Source organism: Oncorhynchus clarkii, chromosome 9 (assembly GCF_045791955.1).
Source record: "Oncorhynchus clarkii lewisi isolate Uvic-CL-2024 chromosome 9, UVic_Ocla_1.0, whole genome shotgun sequence".
NCBI lineage: Eukaryota > Metazoa > Chordata > Actinopteri > Salmoniformes > Salmonidae > Oncorhynchus > Oncorhynchus clarkii.
This window is the reverse complement of record NC_092155.1, coordinates 12932977-12949080: the sequence shown is the minus strand read 5'-3', so window position 1 is coordinate 12949080 and position 16104 is coordinate 12932977. Positions and strand designations below refer to the sequence as shown.

The 16104-nt window shown below is 46.9% G+C and overlaps 1 protein-coding gene across 3 annotated transcripts in view; it reads right to left on the bottom strand.

Annotated features, from left to right (window-relative positions):
- Positions 1–16104, bottom strand: part of LOC139415903 (arrestin red cell-like) — a 104326-nt gene that overhangs the window by 25375 nt on the left and 62847 nt on the right. For all 3 annotated transcript variants that reach the window (XM_071164063.1, XM_071164064.1, XM_071164062.1), the window contains exons 2-8: positions 14682–14712; positions 13993–14053; positions 6909–6953; positions 6122–6321; positions 5928–5987; positions 5194–5261; positions 2373–2508 (exon numbers count right to left, since the gene is read on the bottom strand). In XM_071164063.1, coding sequence (XP_071020164.1) covers positions 2373–2508; positions 5194–5261; positions 5928–5987; positions 6122–6321; positions 6909–6953; positions 13993–14053; positions 14682–14712 — 601 coding nt within the window. The remainder of the gene's footprint in view (positions 1–2372; positions 2509–5193; positions 5262–5927; positions 5988–6121; positions 6322–6908; positions 6954–13992; positions 14054–14681; positions 14713–16104) is intronic.

The window sequence follows — 16104 nt, the reverse complement described above, 5'->3', positions numbered from 1 at the left end:
GTTAGAGTGTAGGGGCGGCAGGTAGCCTAGTGGTTAGAGTGTAGGGGTGGCAGGTAGCCTAGTGGTTAGAGTGTAAGGGTGGCAGGTAGCCTAGTGGTTAGAGTGCAGGGGCGGCAGGTAGCCTAGTGGTTAGAGTGTAGGGGCGGCAGGTAGCCTAGTGGTTAGAGTGTAGGGGTGGCAGGTAGCCTAGTGGTTAGAGTGTAGGGGCGGCAGGTAGCCTAGTGGTTAGAGTGTAGGGGTGGCAGGTAGACTAGTGGTTAGAGTGTAGGGGCGACAGGTAGCCTAGTGGTTAGAGTGTAGGGGTGGCAGGTAGCCTAGTGGTTAGAGTGTAGGGGAGACAGGTAGCCTAATGGTTAGAGTGTAGGGGAGACAGGTAGCCTAGTGGTTAGAGTGTTGGGGAGACAGGTAGCCTAGTGGTTAGAGTGTAGGGGTGGCAGGTAGCCTAGTGGTTAGAGTGTTGGGGAGACAGGTAGCCTAGTGGTTAGAGTGTAGGGGAGACAGGTAGACTAGTGGTTAGACTGTAGTGGTGGCAGGTAGCCTAGTGGTTAGAGTGTTGGGGAGACAGGTAGCCTAGTGGTTAGAGTGAAGGGGTGGCAGGTAGCCTAGTGGTTAGAGTGTTGGGGAGACAGGTAGCCTAGTGGTTAGAGTGTAGGGGTGGCAGGTAGCCTGGTGGTTAGAGTGTAGGGGTGGCAGGTAGCCTAGTGGTTAGAGTGTATGGGCGGCAGGTAGTCTAGTGGTTAGAGTGTAGGGGAGACAGGTAGACTAGTGGCAGGTAGCCTAGTGGCAGGTAGCCTAGTGGCAGGTAGCCTAGTGGCAGGTAGCCTAGTGGTTAGAGTGTAGGGGCGGCAGGTAGCCTAGTGGTTAGAGTGTAGGGGTGGCAGGTAGCCTAGTGGTTAGAGTGTATGGGCAGCAGGTAGTCTAGTGGTTAGAGTGTAGGGGAGACAGGTAGACTAGTGGCAGGTAGCCTAGTGGCAGGTAGCCTAGTGGTTAGAGTGTAGGGGTGGCAGGTAGACTAGTGGTTAGAGTGTATGGGTGGCAGGTAGCCTAGTGGTTAGAGTGTATGGGTGGCCGGTAGCCTAGTGGTTAGAGTGTAGGGGTGGCAGGTAACCTAGTGGTTAGAGTGTATGGGCGGCAGGTAGCCTAGTGGTTAGAGTGTAGGGGTGGCAGGTAGCCTAGTGGTTAGAGTGTAGGGGCAGCAGGTAGCCTAGTGGTTAGAGTGTAGGGGCGGCAGGTAGCCTAGTGGTTAGAGTGTAGGGGTGTCAGGTAGCCTAGTGGTTAGAGTGTAGGGGTGGCAGGTAGCCTAGTGGTTAGAGTGTAGGGGAGACAGGTAGCCTAGTGGTTAGAGTGTAGGGGAGACAGGTAGCCTAGTGGTTAGAGTGTTGGGGAGACAGGTAGCCTAGTGGTTAGAGTGTAGGGGTGGCAGGTAGCCTAGTGGTTAGAGTGTTGGGGAGACAGGTAGCCTAGTGGTTAGAGTGTAAGGGAGACAGGTAGACTAGTGGTTAGACTGTAGTGGTGGCAGGTAGCCTAGTGGTTAGAGTGTTGGGGAGACAGTTAGCCTAGTGGTTAGAGTGTAGGGGTGGCAGGTAGCCTAGTGGTTAGAGTGTTGGGGAGACAGGTAGCCTAGTGGTTAGACTGTAGTGGTGGCAGGTAGCCTAGTGGTTAGAGTATTGGGGAGACAGGTAGCCTAGTGGTTAGAGTGTAGGGGTGGCAGGTAGTCTAGTGGTTAGAGTGTTGGGGAGACAGGTAGCCTAGTGGTTAGAGTGTAAGGGAGACAGGTAGACGAGTGGTTAGAGTGTAGGGGAGACAGGTAGCCTAGTGGTTAGAGTGTAGGGGTGGCAGGTAGCCTAGTGGTTAGAGTGTATGGGTGGCGGGTAGCCTAGTGGTTAGAGTGTAGGGGTGGCAGGTAGCCTAGTGGTTAGAGTCTAGGGGAGACAGGTAGCCTAGTGGTTAGAGTGTAGGGGTGGCAGGTAGCCTAGTGGTTAGAGTGTTGGGGAGACAGGTAGCCTAGTGGTTAGAGTGTAGGGGTGGCAGGTAGCCTAGTGGTTAGAGTATTGGGGAGACAGGTAGCCTAGTGGTTAGAGTGTAGGGGCGGCAGGTAGCCTAGTGGTTAGAGTGTAGGGGTGGCAGGTAGCCTAGTGGTTAGAGTGAAGGGGTGGCAGGTAGCCTAGTGGTTAGAGTGTAGGGGAGACAGGTAGCCTAGTGGGTAGAGTGTAGGGGAGACAGGTAGCCTAGTGGGTAGAGTGTAGGGCCAGTAGCCGAAAGGTTGATGGATTGAATCACAGAGCTGACAAGGTAAAGTTATGCCCCTGGGCAAGGTAGTTAACCCACTCACCCCCCCCCCCCCCCCTATCCTACGGTATCCTGTATCCTACCTCTTTATCCAGGGAGGCCTCTAGGTGTAGGGATCTATCTGACAGTAGGAAGGATCGTGTTGTCTCCACCATGGGCTGAGGACCAGGCTTCTCTGGGGCGTACTGCACCTTACGGATCACCAGACGCACTGAGTTCCTGTAATAACACACAGGAGAAAAATACATGACAGACCATACAACCGTAAAACAAACCCCTCACACACTAGGATTATCAACATATCAGGGTTTGGAGTCAATTCCATTTCAATTCCCGTCAATTCGGAAACTAAACCAAATTCAAATTCCAAATTTTCCTAATTGAAAAACATTGAAGAGAGAATTGGAATTTCAGTGTACTTCCTGAATTGACTGGAATCTAAGTGGATAAATCTAAATCAAACTAAGCCCCCAACCCTGGTACATACACCATCATTTAACAAACCCTCCACATTGATTCACTGAGTCACTGAATGAAAGGACACATAGCCTGCTTAGACTACAGTATACAGTCTACAGTCTACAGTCTACTGTCTACAGTCTACTGTCTACAGTCTACAGTCTACGGTCTACAGTTTACGGTCTACAGTCTACAGTCTACAGTCTACAGTCTACAGTCTACAGTCTACTGTCTACTGTCTACAGACTACAGTCTACTATCTTACCTTTTATGTATCTTCTCCTCTACAGTCTACAGTCTACAGTCTACTATCTTACCTTTTATGTATCTTCTCCTCTACAGTCTACTGTCTACTGTCTACAGACTACAGTCTACAGTCTACAGTCTACAGTCTACAGTCTACAGTCTACAGTCTACAGTCTACTATCTTACCTTTTATGTATCTTCTCCTCTACAGTCTACTGTCTACTGTCTACAGACTACAGTCTACAGTCTACTATCTTACCTTTTATGTATCTTCTCCTCTACAGTCTACAGTCTACTGTCTACTGTCTACTGTCTACAGACTACAGTCTACAGTCTACAGTCTACAGTCTACTATCTTACCTTTTATGTATCTTCTCCTCTACAGTCTACAGTCTACAGTCTACAGTCTACAGACTACAGACTACAGTCTACTGTCTTACCTTTTATGCATCTTCTCCTCTACAGTCTACAGACTACAGTCTTACCTTTTATGTATCTTCTCCTCTACAGTCTACAGTCTACAGTCTACAGTCTACAGTCTACAGACTACAGTCTACAGTCTACAGTCTACAGTCTACAGTCTTACCTTTTATGTATCTTCTCCTCTACAGTCTACAGTCTACAGTCTACAGTCTACAGTCTACAGACTACAGTCTACTGTCTTACCTTTTATGCATCTTCTCCTCTACAGTCTACAGACTACAGACTACAGTCTACAGTCTACAGTCTACAGTCTACAGTCTTACCTTTTATGTATCTTCTCCTCTACAGTCTACAGTCTACAGACTACAGTCTACAGTCTACAGACTTACCTTTTATGTATCTTCTCCTCTACAGTCTACAGTCTACAGACTACTGTCTTACATTTTATGTATCTTCTCCTCTACAGTCTACAGACTACAGTCTTACCTTTTATGTATCTTCTCCTCTACAGTCTACAGTCTACAGTCTACAGTCTACAGTCTACAGACTACAGACTACAGTCTACTGTCTTACCTTTTATGTATCTTCTCCTCTACAGTCTACAGTCTATAGTCTACAGTCTACAGACTACAGTCTACTGTCTTACCTTTTATGTATCTTCTCCTCTACAGTCTACAGTCTACAGTCTACAGTCTACAGACTACAGTCTACAGTCTACAGTCTACAGTCTACAGTCTTACCTTTTATGTATCTTCTCCTCTACAGTCTACAGTCTACAGTCTTACCTTTTATGCTTCTTCTCCTCTACAGTCTACAGTCTACAGTTTTACATTTTATGTATCTTCTCCTCTACAGTCTACTGTCTACAGTCTACAGTCTTACCTTTTATGTATCTTCTCCTCTACAGTCTACAGTCTACAGTCTACAGTCTACAGTCTACAGTCTACAGACTACAGTCTACAGTCTACAGACTACAGACTACAGACTACAGACTACAGCCTTACCTTTTATGTATCTTCTCCTCTACAGTCTACAGACTACAGTCTACAGTCTACAGACTACAGTCTTACCTTTTATGCATCTTCTCCTCTACAGTCTACTGTCTACAGTCTACTGTCTTACCTTTTATGTATCTTCTCCTCTACAGTCTACAGTCTACAGTCTACTGTCTACAGTCTACAGTCTTACCTTTTATGCATCTTCTCCTCTACAGTCTACAGTCTACAGTCTTGCATTTTATGTATCTTCTCCTCTACAGTCTACAGTCTACTGTCTACAGTCTACAGTCTTACATTTTATGTATCTTCTCCTCTACAGTCTACAGTATACAGTCTACAGTCTTACCTTTTATGTATCTTCTCCTCTACAGTCTACAGTCTACAGACTACAGTCTACAGTCTACAGACTACAGTCTACAGTCTACAGACTACAGACTACAGTCTACAGTCTACAGTCTACAGTCTTACCTTTTATGTATCTTCTCCTCTACAGTCTACAGTCTACAGACTACAGTCTACAGTCTACAGTCTACAGACTACAGTCTACAGTCTACAGACTACAGACTACAGACTACAGCCTTACCTTTTATGTATCTTCTCCTCTACAGTCTACAGACTACAGTCTACAGTCTACAGACTACAGTCTACAGTCTACAGACTACAGTCTACAGTCTACAGTCTACAGACTACAGACTACAGTCTTACCTTTTATGTAACTTCTCCTCTACAGTCTACAGTCTACAGACTACAGTCTACAGTCTACAGACTACAATCTTACCTTTTATGTATCTTCTCCTCTACAGTCTTAGCGCAGAAGGCTCTGATCTCAAAGTCTACTCCACAGGCCTGAACAGAGAGAGAAAGTAAGGGAGAGACAGAGAGAGAGAGAGAGAGGGAGAGAGACAGAGAGAGAGGGAGGGAGAGCGAGAGAGACAGAGAGAGAGGGAGGGAGAGGCAGAAAGAGGGAGAGACAAATAGGGGTAGACAGAGAGAGAGGGAGAGACAGAAATAGGGGTAGACAGAGAGAGAGGGGTAGACAGAGTGCATGGGGTAGACAGAGAGAGAGGGTGAGTGAGAGAGAGAGAGAGAGAGAGAGAGAGGGAGGGAGCGCGAGAGAAAGTGAGGGAGAGGCAGAAAGAGGGAGAGACAGAAATAGGGGTAGACAGAGAGAGAGGGGTAGACAGAGTGCATGGGGTATACAGAGAGAGTGCATGGGGTAAAGAAAGAGAGAGAGAGAGAGAGAGAGAGAGGCAGAAATAGCGGAGTGGACAGAGAGAGAGGGGTAGAGAGAGTTGAGAGACAGAGAGAGATGGAGAGAGAGGGATAGACAGAGGGAGAGAGAGAGAGTGAGAGAGAGAGAGTGAGAGAGGGAAATGGAAATGGAAATAGAGAGAGAGAGATGGAGAGAAAGGGAGATGCAGACATTGGATAAAAAGTTTTGTGTGTGTGTGTGTGTGTGTGTGTGTGTGTGTGTGTGTGTATGGTGCGTGTGCGTGTGCGCGGTCTCTGTACCTTCCCTGTGTCCTCTGGTCCTGGCTGTAGAGTGACTGAGCAGGGCAGGTTTTGAGGGATCTGAGACATCGACACACAACACAGTCAGACAGAATTAAACACAAAGCTAGGATGTGCTTAACTTGTTGACCTCACATTCAGGTCATTTAACAGGTGTGTGTTTGCGGTACAGTGTGTCCGTCTATAGAACTCACAGTGAAGCTGAATGGGTGGGCGTGCTGGCCTAGTTTCTTCAGCAGTCGTTCCTGCAGCCGGCTGAGTGGTTTACCTTCCTCTGTGGTGAGGGTAGGGAAGGCCTGGAAGGTGGAGATATAGAGGTCTTTCCTAAAGGACAAGCCCAGAACGTCCAGGTCCTCTCTACCATATCGGAACGCGCAGGTCAGAGTCACAAAGACTGGGGAAGGAAGAGAAAAGAGGGAGGAGGTGACAGAGAGAAGAGAGAGGAGAGAGGAGAGAGAGAAGAGAGGAGAGAGAGGAGAGAGAGAAGAGAGGAGAGAGAGGAGAGAGATGAGAGAGAGAAGAGAGAGGAGAGAGGAGAGAGTAGATAGAGGAGAGAGAGGAGAGAAAGGAGAGAGAAGAGAGTAGATAGAAAGGAGAGAGAAGAGAAATGAGAGAGGAGAGAGGAGAGAGTAGATAGAGGAGAGAGGAGAGAGTAGATAGAGGAGAGAGAGGAGATAAAAGAGATAGGAGAGAGGAGAGAAAGGAGAGCGAGGAGAGAGGAGAGAGGAGAGGAGAGAGAGGAGAGTAGATAGAGGAGAGAGGGGAGAGAGGAGAGAAGAGAGAAGAGAGAGGAGAGAAGAGAGAGAGAAGAGAGAGGAGAGAAGAGAGAGGAGAGAAGAGAGAGGAGAGAGAGGAGAGGAGAGAGGAGACAGGAGAGAGGAGAGAGGAGATATATAATGGAATGTGAATAAATTATTGATATTTGAAGGAAAATCATGAAATTAGAACTCACACTCTGACACACACACACACACGGCTTACCTTTTCTGTCTTTTAGGTATTCTGGGTCTATGAGTAGCACTCCATCTGTAGAAAGACAGACAACACACACACACACACACACACACACACACACACACACACACACACACACACACACACACAGTCAAAAACAACACACACACACAGTCAAAAACAACACACACACACACTCAAAAACAACACACACACAGTCAAAAACAACACACTTACACACACACACACACAAAGTCAAAAACAACACACTTACACACACACACACACACAGTCAAAAACAACACACACACACAGTCAAAAACAACACACTTACACACACCCACACACAGTCAAAAACAACACACACACACACAGTCAAAAACACACACACACACACACACACACACAGTCAAAAACAACTCACGCACACACACACACAGTCAAAAACAACACACACAGTCAAAAACAACACACATACACACACACACAGTCAAAAACAACACACACACACACACAGTCAAAAACAACACACACACATAGACACAGCGCTAATATTAAGGTTTTGTGTTACCCAAACTGGTGCTGAGGGAGTTCAGAGTTGATCTGCACATAATTTTAAACAATAATTTGTTCTTAACTTCTTTGGGACAGGGGGGCAGTATTGGTAGCTTGGATAAAAAGGTGCCCAGAGTAAACTGCCTGCTACTCAGTCCTAAAAGCTAGAATATGCATATAATTAGTAGATTTGGATAGAAAACACTCTGAAGTTTCTAAAACTGTTTGAATGATGTGAGTATAACAGAACTCATCTGGCAGGCAAAAACCTGAGAAAGAATCCAACCAGGAAGTGGGAAATCTGAGGTTTGTAGTTTTTCAACTCATTGCCTATCCAATATACAGTGTATATGGGGTCAAATTGCACTTCCTAAGGCTTCCACTAGATGTCAACAGTCTTTAGAACCTTGTTTGATGCTTCTACTGTTTAGGAGGGGGGAATGGGAGCTGAATGAGTCAGAGGTCTGCCAGAGTGCCATGAGCTGACCACGTTAGTTAACGTGAGAGTTAGCTCTCTCTCTCTCTCTCTCTCTCTCTCTCTCTCTCTCTCTCTCTCTCTCTCTCTCTCTCCCCCTTTTGGGAATCTCTCTGTTTCTCTCTCTCTTTCTCTCTCTCCCTTTTGGGAATCTCTGTTTCTCTCTCTCTCTCTCTCTCTCTCTCTCTCTCTCTCTCTCTCTCTCTCTCTCTCTCTCTCTCTCTCTCTCTCTCTCTCTCTCTCTCTCTCTCTCTCTCTCTCTCTCTCTCTGCATGCTGGGAGTGTTTGGTGCATGCTGGGAATTGCTCGGTTGTCTATTTCTTGGTAGCATTTTTTTGTTTTCTTCTTTGCATGATTACACAAGAGTGTCTTGTTGATCGTATGGTTGAGCATGGTGTACTTCTTAAAGGAGAGCGTCTTGTAGATCGGATGGTTGAGCATGGTGTACTTCTTAAAGAAGAGTGTCTGGTTGATCGGATGGTTGAGCATGGTGTCCCGTTGGGTTGCAAACACCCGGCGTTGAAACAGGTCATGTCATTTCGGCGACAGGTGTTTATGTTTTTGGACTCACCGGAGCAGACTTTAGAGTTATCGTTTAAAGTCAAGTATGACAACAGACTGTATATGGCTTATGCTGGTACGGGTAGTCAACGGTGTTTTGAGTGTGGGGATGTTGGTCATAAGTGACATGCTTGCCTGAAAAGGGAGAAGGCTGTTGCTGAGGAACAAGTTATCCGTGTTGAGGGCACGGAGTTGCAACTTGTATTAGAGGGAAATGTTATGCAGCAGAAAAATATTGTTGTAGAAGGTAAGGATGTATCTGAAGAGCCAGTTCCTCAGACTGGTGAGGAGGTACCCAGTACGAGTGCTGGGGTAAAGGAGGTGGTTCATGTGGAGCTAGGCTCCCAGGTTGTGGAGGAGATGCCCAGTACGGGTGCTGGGGTAAAGGAGGGGCTTCATGTGGAGCTAAGCTCCCAGGTAGTGGAGGAGATAGCATGCTGTGGCCTCAGCTGAGAAGGACCAGGAGATGTGGATATCTCTTTTGATATGATAGCAGCTGGTGACGACTCAATTTACGATCTAGAGGAGGTAAATGGGTTTCTGGATCAGACTTTTGGGAAATCTGTCAAATTGGCAGATTATTTTGATGTTGATAAGTTTGTGAGGTCAGCTGTGATGTTACAGAAGACGGTGGGGTTAGACCAGTTGAGTGAGAAGAAGCGGTTTCGTTTGAGGAAATGTATTACTGCTGTTGCAGCAGCAAAAGGTGGTGGGAAACGTGGTCAGGTTAATAAGAGAAAATTAAAACAATGATGATGATCATGCTTCATAGGGTGTCTTTTTTCTCCTTGGTTTCTCTGTGGTTTCTTCTGCTTTTTTTTTCTCTTTTCTATATGGAGGTACTAAGGATAGGTTCTCTCAATATTAATGGGGGAAGGGACAGGAATAAGAGGGCTTGGGTATTAGAAGTAATAAAACAGAAAAGGCTTAATGTAGTTTTCCTACAAGAGACACATAGTGATGAGGAAAATGAGGTTGACTGGGAAATGTGGTGGGAGGGGCAGCATGTACTCAGTCATGGTACTAATTTCAGTGCTGGGGTGGCAGTCTTGTTTTCCTCAGGCTTAGGGGTGACTGTGGTATCTACAACAGAGATTGTCAAGGGTCGGGTTTTATCGGTCAAGGTGGATGTTATGGGTTTTTTAATTTAAAAAAATATGTTTCTGCTCCTAATGAGGGTACAGAGCGTATTGCTGTATTTGATCAAATAAAGGAAACCCAAAGACAGTGTGACCAAGAGGGGTGTATGGTTTTAGGGGGGGACTGGAACTGTACAGTGGATTTTACTGTTGACCGCACCGCTGAAGAACCTCACCTGCGGTCAGCCACTTGCCTGTCTGGCCTATTAACTGAGTTTGAGCTTTCTGATGTGTGGAGAGTAAGGAATGCAAAAGTTAGGCAGTACACATGGCTAAAAATTAATGAAGGTCGTGTCAGTGCAGCAAGGTTAGACAGGTTGTATGTATCTGAGCAATACTGTAGTAGGGTTGGAAGGTGTGCCATTACTCCTGTGGGATTCTCTGATCATCATATTGTTACTGTTGATATTCACTTGTCCTGTCCACGAAGGTCATCACCTTACTGGTATTTGAATGTTAAATTGTTACATGATGTCATGTTTTGTGCCAGGTTTTTGTTGTTTTGGGGAAAATGGAGGGTTACAAAAGGGAATTTTGAGTCCTTGAGACAATGGTGGGAGTTTGGGAAGGCCCAAATACGAGTATTTTATCAACAGTATACTGCCCTGTCTCAAATTGAAGTTAAAGAGCCTATCAAGGCCCTTGAGCAGGACATCAAGTCTATTGAATTGAAGCTGCTCACTCAGAACGACCCTGGACTAGTCATGAACTTACAGGACAAGAGACATGAACTGAGGTGGTTTCTGTATGAAAGAGTGAAGGGTGCCTTTATTAGGTCTCGTTTCGCTTCCCTCAAGGATATGGATGCTCTTAGCCCTTTTTTTAACCTAGGACAGTCGACATTTCAACGTAAACAGATGGTCTGCCTTCATCTCCCTGATGGGAAGGTGACCACGGATGACAGTGAAATGCATCAACATGCAGTGGATTTCTACTCGTCCCTCTATAAAGCGGAGGATTGTGACTCTCTGTGTACTGAACAGTCATTACACGGTCTTCCTCAATTGGGACCTGAGCAGAGAGTCGCATTGGACTCTGACATTACACAGGCCGAGCCCCTGGCATCGATGGTTTACCATCTGAGTTTTATAAGCACTTTTGGGGGTCTATTGGGGAGGATTTTTATGAAGTGCTGTGTGAATCTTTTCATGAGGGTTCTCTTCCTGTATCCTGTCAACGTGCGGTGCTTTCACTGTTGCCAAAAAAGGGGGATTTGGCTCTCATAAAACATTGGAGACCTGTTGCTTTGCTGTGCGCAGAATACAAAATTGTTTCTAAATGTCTCTCAAACAGGTTGAATTGGGATTGTTGGTCCACAAGGACCAGTCCTATTGTGTACCTGATTGCTCTATCGTTGATAACTTGTTTCTGATAAGAGATGTTTTAGACATTTGTAAACTGTCTGATGTAAATGTGGGTTTACTTTCTTTGGATCAGGAGAAGGCTTTTGATCGTGTGGACCACCAGTACTTGTTTAAAACGATGAAAGCCTTTTGGTTTGGGGATGTTTTTTTGTCTTGGATGAATTTACTGTATGCTGGGGCCTCGTGTATGGTGAAGGTGGGGGGTGGTTTGAGTTGCCCCATCCCTGTCCAAAGGGCCATCAGGCAGGGATGCCCAATTTCAGGGCAATTGTATAGTCTGGTGATTGAACCAATGCTTTGTTTTTTAAGAGTGAGGCTTACTGGTTTCTCTGTGCCAGGTGTAATGAAGGGTCCCACGATAGCACTGTCTGCGTATGCAGATGACCTGACAGTTTTTATTACAGGGGGTGAAGATGTTAAGGCTCTCAAACACTTTAAAGGTGTATGAGGGGGCCTCCTCAGCTAGAGTCAATTGGGGAAAGAGTGAGGCGCTGTGGGCAGGTCAGCTTCAGATGGGGTCCGCTCCACGGTTACCAGGGGGGCTTCAGATGGGGTCCGCTCCACGGTTACCAGGGGGGCTTCAGATGGGGTCCGCTCCACGGTTACCAGGGGGGCTTCAGATGGGGTCCGCTCCACGGTTACCAGGGGGGGCTTCAGACGGGGTCCGCTCCACGGTTGCCAGAAGGGCTTCAGACGGGGTCCGCTCCACGGTTACCAGGGGGGCTTCAGATGGGGTCCGCTCCACGGTTACCAGGGGGGCTTCAGATGGGGTCCGCTCCACGGTTACCAGGGGGGGCTTCAGACGGGGTCCGCTCCACGGTTACCAGGGGGGCTTCAGATGGGGACCGCTCCACGGTTACCAGGGGGGCTTCAGATGGGGACCGCTCCACGGTTACCAGGGGGGCTTCAGATGGGGACCGCTCCACGGTTACCAGGGGGGCTTCAGATGGGGACCGCTCCACGGTTACCAGGGGGGCTTCAGACGGGGTCCGCTCCACGGTTACCAGGGGGGCTTCAGACGGGGTCCGCTCCATGGTTACTAGGGGGGCTTCAGACGGGGTCCGCTCCACGGTTACCAGGGGGGCTTCAGGGGGCAGAGATGGGATGAAGACTTTGGGGGTTTTTCTAGGCTCCGATGTCTTTCAGAAAAAGAACTGGGAGGGTGTAGTGGAGAAAGTGTGTGCCAGACTGTCGTGGAAATGGGTGCTACCCCAGCTGTCTTATAGGGGAAGGGTCCTGGTAGCTAATAATCTTGCTGCCTCTACCCTGTGGCACAGACTAATGATACAAGAGCTTCAGAGGACCCTTGTCAATTTCTTCTGGTCTGGACAACACTGGATTAAAGCTGCAGCCCTGTACCTGCCACTGTACGAGGGTGAGCAAGGCCTGGTGGACATTTCCTCTAGAATCATGGCTTTCCGGCTTCAAGCAGCCCAGAGACTGTTGTACAGTGACGGTTCTAGCTGGGTCGACACAGACTACACACTGATGAGGAGAGCGGGCTGTTTGGGCTTAGACAAGCACCTTTTCCTCTTAAAGCTGGAGGGGAGTGAGTTGCCTGGCCTGACTCCATTTTATGAGTCTGTTATGCAGGCTTGGAGGGTTCTTGTCAAGTCCCGTAAGGCCGGCACGCCACCAGGGATGTGGCTTTCTGAAGAGCCTCTTTTTCACAACACTGCCATCCAGTCCCGTGCTCTGGGTTCAGCCAGCCTACGTGCATGCCTGTTAGGCGTGGGGTGTACCAAGCTGGGTCATCTGATGCGGAGCAGGAGCAGATCGTTGGAGGAGCTGGGAGAAAGAGCGGGGATCCGATCATCTCGCCTACTGAGGAAGGTCGTCGCTGAGGTCTGTGACTCCTTGCCAGTGCTTCATCTGCAGAATGTGACTGACACTTCCAATTCTGATCGGTGGAAGGAGGGTCTGGATTATGTGTTCCCTGCACTGATTGTTAGTGCTGCGATGGGGGCATTCGAGGAGGATGTGGGGATGCTGCTTTCCTTCGATACCCCGGAGCTGGGGGAGTTCTAGGAGGTGGAAAAGAAGGCCATGTACAGAATATGTGTAAAGGTGTCCCATGCCTCTTCCCTGGAAGGGGTAAAATCGACGAGGTGGGCGCGGGTGTGCTTGGTCCAGGTGCCTCTCCAAGGCTGTTGGCGATCATTATACAAACTGCCTATTGATAAGAGGACAGCTGACCTCCAATGGAGGATAATACATGGAGCTATAGCCACCAACATGCATCTGGTACACCTGGACCCTACTGTTGGGGAGGGGTGTCCATTCTGCATCTGGTACACCTGGACCCTACTGTTGGGGAGGGGTGTCCAACATGCATCTGGTACACCTGGACCCTACTGTTGGGGAGGGGTGTCCATTCTGCATCTGGTACACCTGGACCCTACTGTTGGGGAGGGGTGTCCATTCTGCATCTGGTACACCTGGATTCTACTGTTGGGGAGGGGTGTCCATTCTGTGTCGAGTCTGAATCTCTGGCACATCTGTTTTTACTGAGTCCCAGGTTGGTCGGGATGATTGACCTGATCACTAATTGGTTCTCAGCGTTGGGAGAGGTTTTCTCTTCCCAACTGTATATATTTGAGCCAAAGTACAGGTTTAGTCAAAAGGGTGTAGTTGTGTTGCTTAATTTTGTGTTAGGGGCAGCAAAATTAGCGATATGGAAGACCCGAAAGAACAGTATTCGGGGACAGGGGTCTGTTGATGTGGTGGGAATGCTGGAGGGAATGTTGGCAGCGAGACTAAGGGTTGAGTTTGCCTATTATAAACTTGTCAACAATATTGATCTGTTGTTGAGCATTTGGGGTATTCAGAGGCTGTTGTGTTTAGTTACTGTGGAGGTTATTGTGTGGTGGGCCCCCAGACCCAATAAAGATTATTTAAAACACTCTCCCTGAGTCATTTACTCGCTCTCTCTTTTCCCTCTTCCCCTTTCTCTCCAACTCTCTCTCGGCCCCGGCACCCCAGAGTGTAAATGACTCAGGGAGTGTGTTACTACTCACCCACTGGATCTACATGGTCTAGGTGATCCACAAAGTCTCTCTTCCCCAGGTATACTGTGAGCTATACACAGAGAGAGAGAGAGAGATGGCCACAAAGGACAGAGTGAAAACATTGACAGTATGTAGAAATGGAAAGAAAAACCTGACAAACATCATCATTATTACACACACACACACACACACACACACACACTGACCCCTAGCGAGAGCGAGAGGGGGGGGGGGGGGGGGGGGGGGTATGGGAGAGAGAGAGAGAGAGGGGTGAGTATGGGAGACAGAGAGAGAGATAAAGAGGGGGGAGTATGGGAGAGAGAGAGATCTGATAGAATCAGAGAAAGAAGAGGAAGAAGAGATCTGATAGAATCAGAGGAGGAAGAGGAAGAAGAGGAAGAGATCTGATAGACTTAGAGGAAGAAGAGATCTGATAGAATCAGAGGAAGAAGAGGAAGAAGAGGAAGAAAATTAAGAAGAGATCTGATAGACTCAGAGGAAGAAGAGGAAGAATAGGAAGCCTACTGGGAGAAATATACTCTACAGGGAAAGAGGAGGAACCCACCTCACCTTCTGTCTGACACACACACGCACGCACACACACACACACGCACGCACGCACGCACGCACACACACACACACGCACGCACACACACACACACACACACACACACACACACAGGGGAGATGTGAACTACCTTGCAGTTGGGGCTGGACTTCTTGAAGACTCTGAAACGAGAGAGATGAATTACTCACCACATTACAATATAGAGATATTCTGTTCATCACAGATACAGACACTGACAGACTTCAACAGATTTCACTATGAACTACAACCACAACCAGTCAGACAATGCAGTAGGCCTCCTGTAGAATAGGTCTCCTGTAGAATAGGTCTCATGTAGAATAGGTCTACTATATAATAGTTCTACTATAGAATAGGTCTACTATGAAATAGGTCTACTGTAGAATAAGTCTACTGTAGAATCGGTCTACTATAGAATAGGTCTCCTATAGAATAGGTCTACGGTAGAATACGTCTACTGTAGAATGGGTCTACTATAGAATAGGTCTACTACAGAATAGGTCTACTGAAGAATAGGTCTAAATATAGAATAGGTCTACTATAAAATAGGTCTACTGTAGAATAGGTATATTGTAGAATAGGCCTCCCTCCCGTAGAATAGGTCTACTGTAGAATAGGTCTACTGTGGAATAGGTCTACTATGGAATAGGTCTACTATAGAATAGGTCTACTATAGAATAGGTCTACTGTAGAATAGGTCTCCTGTAGAATAGGTCTACTGTAGAATAGGTCTACTGTAGCATAGTTCTCCTGTAGAATAGGTCTACTGTAGAATAGGCCTCCCTCCCATAGAATAGGTCTAATGTAGAATAGGTCTACTGTGGAATAGGTCTACTGTAGAATAGGTCTACTGTAGAATAGGCCTCCCTCCCATAGAATAGGTCTAATGTAGAATAGGTCTACTGTAGAATAGGTCTACTGTAGAATAGGTCTCCTATAGAATAGGTCTACTATAGAATAGGTCTACTGAAGAATAGGTCTACTATATAATAGGTCTACTATATAATAGGTCTACTATAGAATAGGTCTACTGTAGAATAGGTCTACTATATAATAGGTCTACTATAGAATAGGTCTACTATAGAATAGGTCTACTGAAGAATAGGTCTACTGAAGAATAGGTCTACTATATAATAGGTCTCCTGTAGAATAGGTCTACTGTAGAATAGGTCTACTGTAGAATAGGTCTCCTGTAGAATAGGTCTACTGTAGAATAGGTCTACTATAGAATAGGTCTACTGAAGAATAGGTCTACTATAGAATAGGTCTACTATAGAATAGGTCTACTGAAGAATAGGTCTACTATAGAATAGGTCTACTATAGAATAGGTCTACTGTAGAATAGGCCTCCCTCCCGTAGAATAGGTCTAATGTAGAATAGGTCTACTGTGGAATAGGTCTACTGTAGAATAGGTCTACTGTAGAATAGGTCTACTATAGAATAGGTCTACTGAAGAATAGGTCTACTATAGAATAGGTCTACTGTAGAATAGGCCTCCCTCCCGTAGAATAGGTCTAATGTAGAATAGGTCTAC